The sequence below is a fragment of the Paroedura picta genome, chromosome 4 (assembly GCF_049243985.1).
Source record: "Paroedura picta isolate Pp20150507F chromosome 4, Ppicta_v3.0, whole genome shotgun sequence".
NCBI lineage: Eukaryota > Metazoa > Chordata > Lepidosauria > Squamata > Gekkonidae > Paroedura > Paroedura picta.
This window is the reverse complement of record NC_135372.1, coordinates 141,692,884-141,702,843: the sequence shown is the minus strand read 5'-3', so window position 1 is coordinate 141,702,843 and position 9,960 is coordinate 141,692,884. Positions and strand designations below refer to the sequence as shown.

The 9,960-nt window shown below is 50.7% G+C and overlaps 1 protein-coding gene across 1 annotated transcript in view; it reads right to left on the bottom strand.

Annotated features, from left to right (window-relative positions):
• Positions 1–905: 905 nt before the first annotated feature.
• ZBTB46 (zinc finger and BTB domain containing 46) overlaps positions 906–9,960 on the bottom strand; it is a 76,118-nt gene continuing 67,063 nt past the window's right edge. The window contains exon 5 of the mRNA XM_077335940.1: positions 906–8,363. Within this exon, the coding sequence (XP_077192055.1) occupies positions 7,971–8,363 (393 nt within the window). The 3' untranslated portion in view covers positions 906–7,970. The remainder of the gene's footprint in view (positions 8,364–9,960) is intronic.

Sequence of the window (9,960 nt, the reverse complement as noted above, 5' to 3'; positions counted from 1 at the left end):
CACCCCAAAAATGTTTAACAATTTAAAAAAATATTGAGAATTAAATAGCTCCCACCCATTCAGAAAACCCTTCTAGGGCCATCAAGAAACCCTGTCTGAGAAAGCCTGCAGTAGTCTCTTTAAACTGGTGAAATATAAAGTGATTGATAAACATTTAAAATTCACCATAATTAAAAACTGCAAAGGGAGCACAGACAAAAAATCCCCCAGCCTTTACCCTATAAAAGAGCTACACAACTTAATGGTTTCACTACACAGTTTGGTAATAGTTATTTGGCTGTAAACCTTTGTGTACATAATACATATCCACCTACCCATGGCTTTGAGACTTCGTTGGTCTTCAGGGTGCCCCAGGACTCAAACTTTGTTCTGCTGCTTCAGACCAATATGTGGACCCACTTGAACCTCTCTCTTTTCTACTCTTTCTACGGTTCTCAACCTGGGGGTCGGGACCCCCTTGGGGGTCGAAGGACCCTTTCACAGGGGTTGCGTCAAGATGATCAGCTTGGTGGGGGGAAGGGGCTCTACCACTGTTGCCGCTGTTTCTGCAGGTGCCACACAACAGCCTTGCAGGGTAGATCAAGATAGAGCGTTCGTCTGTCTGGAGCAGCGGAGAAGAGCGAGATCGGCATGGTGGGACAAGAGGCAGAACTGAACTGAGAAACCCCCGGGGAAAAAACAATTTATATGCAATCTTGAACCATGGATCTTCAGGCCATTGGTCAGTTTTGGTTTAATTTCTGTGAAAGAGCCCTTGCATAATTTTATGGTTGGGGGTCCCCACAACAATGAGGAACTGTACTAAAGGGTTGCGGCATTAGGAAGGTTGAGAACCGCTGCTTTAAGCCCCTCTGAATCTCTGCACAGCTGCATGCAATCCATGAAAAATATTCAAAACCTGGTGATAATAGCAGCAGTATCTTCATTTATTGAAACATGGTTGTTGTTGTTTTTTTTGCAAGGATGTTCGACTCATGACAAAAAGGAAATATCATCAAACAGGCAAGACCTCTGGCGTGCCCGAGACAGGGAGAAGATTGTGACATTGTGTAGAAAAAGGCCTCGTTTCCGAAAGTGTAAGGGGGGTGCGGGGAGGAAATCGGGACAACACGGCTGTTTTCCCGTCTGACGTCTGGGTAGTGAAATCTCCCCCTGGCCCACCCCACAAAATATTAAACATCGTCCATACAAACACAGGTTTATAATAATAATAATATATAAAGTCAGTATCATATAGAATATTCCCCGCAACAATGTTCAAACATAATCCTTGATTTTTTGTCTGCCTTGGTTCCTTTAATACAGTGGTCCCCAACCTTTTTCCGGCTGGGGACCGGCAGGGCAACTGCCCCGCCCGCACAGTGCGCATGCGTGGCCATGCCCGCACATGCGCGCTGCGCGGCCGAAATCGCGCATGCGCGGCACTTTCGTGCATGCGTGCATGCGCAAAAGTGCAGCACATGCGCGATTTCGGCCGTGCAGCGCGCATGTGCGCATGCGCGGCCGCGGCCCTGATTCCCTCTCCGCCCCCCTCCCGCAGGTTGGGGACCACTGCTTTAATAGACAGGTTTAAAAGCATGTTGAAAAATAAATATATATATATTTGTGAAAGTACGTACTCGCGCATGCGTACGCGCCCACACAGCACCCTTACTATGAAGGAATCTTTTTTTAAAAAAAGACGACGGCAGAAGTCCAAAACCACACGAGAAAAGAGAATCTAAAACTTCCTTTAAAAAAAAAAACAACCCATTCAGTATGGCTTAAAAGTTGCACGTCACAAAATGAGCCTTAAAATAGGATTATAATATCGCAAAACAAGTGATTCCAGTTTTTGGATTCCCCACCTCCCCACCCCGAACTTTAAAAAACGTTTTTAAATAACGAAGGAAAATGTGCAACGCTGGAAGCACGGGAGACGGGTGGTCAGCCGTAGATCTGGCTGCGTATAGCCTGAGTTACAAACCCAAAGGGAACGCAAGAGTCCAAGAATCCGGTGCAGGGCTGCCCCCTGAGCAGGCTGCCTCGAAAAAGGGGAGACGCACTGCATTACTTCAGTGGCGTTTATGTGGCGGCCTTGGGTGGAAGTTCCTGTCCGGCATGAAGAAGAAGAAGAAGAGTTGGTTCTTATATGCCGCTTTTCCCTACCCGAAGGAGGCTCAAAGCGGCTTACAGTCGCCTTCCCTTTCATCTCCCCACAACAGACACCCTGTGGGGTGGGTGAGGCTGAGAGAGCCCTGATATCACTGCCCGGTCAGAACAGTTTTATCAGTGCCGTGGCAAGGCCAAGGTCATCCAGCTGGTTGCATGTGGGGGAGTGCAGAATCGAACCCGGCATGCCAGATTAGAAGTCCGCACTCCTAACCACTACGCCAAACTGGCTCTCGTGGAACGGTTCTAGATTGGAGCCAAGTGCTGGCCTGAGAGATCCAGGTTGGAGGGAGAGATTGGCAGCGTCTCCTGAGTCTCACCAGATGGAAATGCATGAAGGTCATGCTGGTTCAGGTGCGTGGTTGTGAGGAAGCAGCTTGGCATGCAGAAGGTGCCGGATTCGGCCTCTGGTGTTTCTCTCTGGGGACAGGTGTGAAGAACTTTCTCTGCCTAAGCGCCAGAGGACTGCTGCGTTTGGATAGGATGGTGCTGAGCGAGGGCAGGGCAAACTGTGGCTCTCAAGATGTCCCTGGGCTACAATTCCCATGGGAAATGCTGGCAGGGGCTCATGGGAATTGTAGTCCATGGACCTCTGGAGGACCACAGGTTGACTACCCGTGCTCTAGAGAGCTGCTACCAGTCAAAGGGGACAAGACAGTCCAAGGGCTGAACGCATGGAGCTGAACTGGTCTGCATGCCCATTCGGTTCAATAGTGTCCATTAAGACTGAAAACGGCTCTCCAAATTCTCCATATCACAATAGGATTACAACACGAAAAAAGGAAGGTTCACAATAGAATATCAACAGAAAAACGAGGAACCTTCCCAAGGCCTTTCTTCTACTAATATATATTCAATTCCAATAAAATTTCTTTTATATACATGAAGAATCTTCCGTAACGGGTTCGAGGTCATTTCCGTTTTCAGCGACTTCCTCGGTGGTTGAGTCCTCCAATATCAGTTTGTTGTAACAATATTGGAAAAATCTTACCGCCTTTCCTTATATTACTGTTTTAATATCAATAGGCCACTGGCTCAAAGGTACCGGGGAATGTTAGGGAATGGTCTTTGATATCGGAGGACCCAACCATTGAAGAAGTCACTGAAAACGGAAATTATCTAGAACCCGTTACGGCTGATTCTTCATCATGTATATAAAAGAAATTGTATTGGAATTGAATATATATCATTACAAGAATATTACCTTGGAAAGGTTCCTTGTTTTTCTGTTGATCTCCAAATTCCCTGGCAGAGGTCCTTCACGTCTCTAACTACCTGGTCCTCCGAACTGGAGACTGCCTAGCATAGCTTCTGAAATTGGGCTGGCCTGGGCCACCCATGCCAGGGAAGAAATGAACAGGGGTAGTCTGCCATGGCCTGGTTCCGTGTCACATCCCAGGACTTCCTTGGTGGTCTCCCATCCTCCGAAAGAAAGTACACGGAGGTCTAGTCTTTCAACTTGGTCTTCTCATTCAAGTACAACAAAGCTGGATGGTCAAGGTAAAACGGAGGAAAGACTCTCGGGAGATTGGTAACAATGACCCCCCTCCTGCATGCCTGTTTTGGGGGAACGGCGCAACACCATCGTGTAGGGTTGCCAACTCTGGATCTGGGAAATCCCTGGAGATTTGGGGGTGGAGCCTGAAGAGGGCAAGGTTTGAGAAGGGGAGGGACTTCTCATGGACTTGAATCCCGCAGAGTCTGCCTCCCCAAGCAGCCATTTTCTCCAGGGGAACTAATCTCTATCGTCTGGAGATCGGCTGGAATTCTGGGAGATCTCCAGGTCCTACCTGGTGGTTGGCAACTCTACCGTCACGGGATAAAGTCTCTGTCAGCTCTAATTCAGTGCCTCCCCCAAAGGGAGTATGGAGTGACTTCTGGAAAAACAGCATGGGCCCAAGACCTTGCTGGGAGTGAGCTCTGAGTGCCAGGAAATGCAACACTGTAGGGGGCAGAGAGCAACTGGGAGGAAACGCCACAGGCCAGGGGCAGGGAGGAGCTGGTGCATTCTTCTCCCCATTCACTCTTTTGCGATAAACGTCACAGCCAGGAAAGGCAAACATGCAAACCTAGATCCCCTTTGTGAAGCGCTGGGCAGCATTTTGCTTCAATCCGGACGGAAAGGTTTATGTGGGCAAAGCCCTTTCACCAGCTGCTGACCCCAAGGGCCCCCGGCAGCTGCCATCCTCCTCGGATCTGGAAAAGTTATTTTAGGAGACGAAGATGCTGGCCACTTTTACAGATCAACACACACATCCTTTGAGGGTCCCGTTTTCCAGCACAGGCTGCGTATCATAGAATCCTAGAATCATAGAGTTGGAAGGGGCCATACAGGCCATCTAGTCCAACCCCCTGCTCAACGCAGGATCAGCCCTGAGCATCCTTAAGTATAGGAGGCGGCTTCTCAGAGAGCCCCAAGCGGTGCTGTGCAGCCGCCAGCAAACACAGGTTCACATCACTGCCCCCCCTTACCCCACCCCCTAGCCTATCGATTTTTGTTGACACCTTTGTAGCTAATTTCCCAGAAGCCGTGTTTCTGCAATGACTCAAGGGCACAGCTAGCACCAAGGAATCTGAACGACAAAGCCACGGGTAAGGCGTGGGTATGTTTTGGTGTGGCCGTCGCAGGCGCCTATTGGACAATGACCGTGGCACACAGCCCGGAGCTGTGAAACCAGTTTTTAAATATATTTTTCCTGTTGCATATTGAATGACCACAGATCCTTGTGGTTGCACCTACACCCGTGAAAGACTGCTTTTTTAAAGAGCAAGATTGCCTGACAGCAACACCCTGCAAACCACTGTCTCTTTTGCAAATCAATAAACTAGGACAAAGTTTTTTTGCTAGGTCATCCCGCCGTTGACCTTGGAGGCAGTGGCTGTAATCGGAAATGAGGATAGGAATTTACTCCTCCCTCCCCTCTGTGAAGCCTTGGTCCCGCGTGTTAGCGTGGGTCCGAAGACATCTGTGTCGGATCGAGGCACATCTGTGCCGGATAGAGGCGTTGAGTGGGAAGACGCACTGCGGAAAAATGATCACTAGTAGGCAGCTATGGGGACTGTTAGAGTTGCCACGTGCGCACGTGTTTTGAAAGCACCTTTTCGTTACGTGACTCCGTGGTTCTGAAAGATCGCCTCCTGCAGCAAGACTTGAGCGCAGGTGTCCTTCTGCGTAAAAACTTGCCCTGCAGTGCGGAACACTGAGATTTGGGCATGAGAAGTGGGGAGAAAAGGGATGGGCCGGCGGGCTCCTCTAGGATCGCCCTAGGAAAGCAAGCCGTAAGCAAACCATTCCTAGAATCAAGATTCCGGATGCTTTTCAGCTGATACTGTGAGATACAAGGGGGTTGGCCTGCAAGACTGGGTAGCTGCCCCCTGGGGAACGCATCCAGTTGCTTCTCTACGTTTTTGGCAGGGCCCCCTGCTTTTCTCTACCTGTAGGAGTCTCAAAGTGCCCTTTCTCTCCCCACAACAGACAGTCTGTGAGGTAGTTGTGGCTGAGAGAGCTCTGAGAGAACTGCTCTGCGAGAACAGCGCCAACAGGACTTCGACGAGCTCAAGGAGGAGGAGGAAGGGAGAATCAAACCCAACTCTCCAGGTTAGAGGTCACTGCTTTTAAGCACACCACCAGACCAACTCTGTTTTATTGGAGATTTGATTGGTTGTTCTTTTCTTTTTTTTGGGGGGGGGGGGGCAGCACCTGCCACCAGAGCACAAGACTAAAGTGAAAATTGTAGCGATCATTTTCTGGCTGGCTCCTCCTTCTGCAGCGGCCATTCTGTTGCTGTGCTGGGCTAGAATTTCAAATGTGCCCCACGGGCTCACGGAGGATGGGCATCCCTGGTTTATGGGCACAGCCGCACAGGACTGCCCCCAGGGGTTACTATTGCCCCAAACTTGATCCAGAGAATCAGCAAGCAAAGAAAGGGGGTTCTTAAAGTTGTCGTGGATTTGGGGATTCCCCCCACCCCAAGGCTGGCCCAGAACTCAGTTCCTGAGATGGAATAAAGCTCCCCAGTTGCTACAAATTATTATGCATTAATACAACAGCTCTTGCCCGCTTCAATGCAAATGAGGCTCTCACGTGATAACAGCGCCGTGCATTATGCCTCAAGGGGCAGATGTGCCACACAGGATCTCACACCTGGGGCTGCTACTGCTTCACGCTGCCACCCCTGATGCTTTCCAAAAATTGCATTGTGGGTAATTCCCCCCCCCCCCCCGAATTCTCCCTGTCTGTCGGACTAACAAAAGACTAGCATAATTGCTGCTGAGGGATTTGGCCATGCCAGATCTTGCAATTCAGAGGCTGCACATGTCAATGCGCAAGGGGGGGGAGAGAAACGCATACGCAATTGTATGACGTGGCCACAAGGGGGAACTTTTGCATTAGAGATAGCCCTGCGCCTTTAAACCAGCCTAAAGAGAGCAGGAAATAGAGGAGAAACAAAACCTTTGATGGAAGAAAAATTCCCAGTTCTCCTGGGGGCTTGGTGGAAGAGGGATGAAAAGGAAAGAAGTCCTGACTGGTTTATTCATTATGGAGGAGGCAGAGTTGGGTGGGCTGAAGCAGCAGAACGGAGTTTGAGCTCAGGGGCACGTGGAAGCTTATTCTCAGAATTAAACTTGGTTGGTCTTAAAGGTGCCTCTTCTGTGGCCATGGTTGTTAGTTACCCTTGCAGTTGGAGACTCAAATCTAAGTAGTCTAATAAAAGGATAGAGGGGGGGAGACTGGACTTTGAATGAGGGGGGACAGTTCTCAGCAGTTAGTTAGCTGCAGGGGCTGCTGACATCCAGAGCTGGTCGAATTGACGGGCCCCCGGGGGATTGGCAGGGGCATCATGGCTCACATGGACGGTAGCAACTAACAGCACATCTCATCAGTGCCAGCTCATGGGTCCCTGACCAGTCCCCTGGATGTGCTTACTCTGGGGCAGGGGTAGTCAAACTGCGGCCCTCCAGATATCCATGGACTACATTTCCCAGGAGCCCCTGCCAGCGTTTGCTGGCAGGGGCTCGTGGGAATTGTAGTCCATGGACATCTGGAGGGCCGCAGTTTGACTACCTCTGCGCTGGGGGAAGGTCCCCTTTAAAAGTGCTAATTCTCTCTGTCCTAGGAGGGACTTGCAGAGACAGAGGAAAGGAGGGGAAGCTATTTCCACTGCTGGCAAAAGCAGGCTGGGAGGGAAATTAGAAGTGTCTCTCTCTCTCACACACACACACACACACACCCCGCAGCACTCCCTCACAATGCTGAGTGAATTTGCACTTTTTAAGATGTGTTCCCCACAATGTCTGAATACGAGCCTGGTTGCATCTCCGTGACCCGGCGCATCATGTAGTTACGCTCTAAGGCACCAGGGGTCAGTAGTGAGCTGATGCCTACGGTAGTGACTACAGCCCAGTGGAGCCCTTGGTGGCTTCAGGGCCAGGTTTAACACCCCGTCTTCTCCTGGGAATGGCCGTTCATTGAGAGGTCAGAGGTCGCCTGCTTTTTACACTGAGAGTGGGAAAAATTTAGAGAGGAAGCTCCGTGTCGCCTACCTGCGATGTGGGCCCTGTAGCAAAACAAAGGCCGGGTTTTTTTTTGTTCAGGACCACAGGAAGGGCAAAGGGCAGGAAAATGAGGGTGGGTGGGGAACACTTACAGACAGTCTCTGGCGAGAACAGATAAAGGATTGGTTTGCTTAAAAAAAATGCTCCACGCACGAGATGTTTTGGCTCCTTGGGATCCATGGCCTGTTGGGCTGAGGTCCTCCAACCGAACCTTCCAGTCCCGGATCTGTCCCCAAACTAGCTGGGAGAGAAACAAACGTCCCCTAAGAAATCCAAGCGAAGTCCTTGTCGTTTTCCCCCGAGTTCTCGTGCTCCGGAGGGGAGTCGACGCCGCCGTCTTTATCGTCGTCCAAGAGCAAGCCGTCTTGGGAAATCTCCATGTCGTCTTTCCACTTGAGGTCGTCGTCGTCCCCCATGTCTTCCTCCCCTTCCCCTTTGAGGTCGTCGGGGTCTTCCATGTACGGGCCGTCCGCGCCGTACAGCTCACCCGGCGAGCCGTCGCCTCCGTTCGTGTCCAAGTGGCTGGCCATGCCTTGGCCGGAACAATCCGTGCAGATGCCGTGGCGGCGGGAGCCGTGCTTGATCCCCACGCTGGCGGCCGACATAAACACACGGCTGCATACCTTGCAGACGTATTTTTTGTCTTTGCTGTGAACCTTGGAGAGAGGGGTGGGTGGGTGGGTGGGTGGGGAGCAGAGAAGGCAGAGTTAAGGCAGGTCGAGGACCGTTCCAAGCAGCTGTGCCGGAATATTTATCCAGCTCGAGCAGGCTTTCTTCGGCCAGGAACGAAGACGTACAAGGAAGTCTTCCTTTCATATGGGGCAAAACTTTGGAACTCCCTGACCCAGGATGTGGTGATGGCTACCTGGGAAGCCTTTAAAGGGGGAATGGATGAAATCAGGGCATGTAGAGCTATCAGCAGCTTGTGACGGAGATCTACTCCCTCTCGTACCTGGGGTAGAATGCCTCTTTCAATCGGTTGCTGGGGAGCACAGGTGGGAAGATGCTGTTGCATTTATCCTGCTCGCGGGCTTGGCCGCTGTGTGAGCAGAATGCTGGACTAGATGGACCCCTGGTCTGATCCAGCAGGGCTCCGTTTATGTTCTTAAAAGCACAAAGGCAGAGACCTCTGGTGTGCCTTATCAAGGCCTGTAGGATCCCTTCCAGCTCACAACAACCCTATGAGGTAGGTTAGGCTGGGCCAAGGTCACCTAGTGAGCTGCTATGGCACCAGTGGGGATTTAAACCTGATCCTAGATGCTTTAAGCACTGGTTCGCATAATTTCCTGCTCACACCAGGCACTTCTTTGGGTAGGACAGAATATTCCTGCCATCCCAGTAGAGATGTAACATTTCCAGAATTTTGAAGTCACGGAAAATGTATTTGGGGAGGGGGTGAAGGTTTTTGAAAAGTGAAAAGAGGTGCAATGCTTACCTACCTATCAAACTTAAACTTAATTTATTTACTGTACTTCTGGCATATTGATGGGACTTCACTAAGTGTAGTTCAGTGGTGGAACAGGCTGCCCAGGGAGATGGTGATTTCCCCATCACTGGCAGCCTTCAAGCAGCGGCTTGTCATGGATGCTTTGGGTTGACCTTGCATTGAGCAGGGGCTTGGACAGATGTCCTGCCTGAACCCTAACAACTTACAACAACCCTGTGAGGTAGGTTAGGCTGAGAGTGCGTGGCTTGTCAAGAATACTTTAAGCCAGGGGTGGCCAGACTGTGGCTCTCCGGATGTTCATGGACTACAATTACCACGAGCCCCTGCCAGCATGGCCAATTTGCAGGGGCTCGTGGTAATTGTAATCCATGAACATCTGGAGAGCCACAGTTTGGCCACTAAGCTGATCCAGCCTTGAGCAGGGTGGCAGACGAGGTGGCCTGCATGGCCCCTTCCAATTCTAGGATTCTACTCAATTAAAGTTTTTTTTCTCCATTTTTAAAAAAACAGCACAAACATGCCCAAGTGCGGCAAGCACATCTTCATGCTGTGCCTCATGCATGTTCTTTTCGTGGGAACAGTTATGGATCAGCTGATATCCCGGGCAATTTGAGAGTGCAAGAAAGGAAAACAGGCCCTGGGGGCCTGCATGCACATGCGTGACCAGAGGTGCATGAAGCACTCAATCGACTGAAGGGCCAGCCAACAGGAGGCGAACCAAGGGGTGTCTCCGGGAGTGGCTAGTCCCACGAGCAGATGGTTGGGCACTCATCCGAACGGTCAGGCCCTCATGGAAGGAAGGAAAA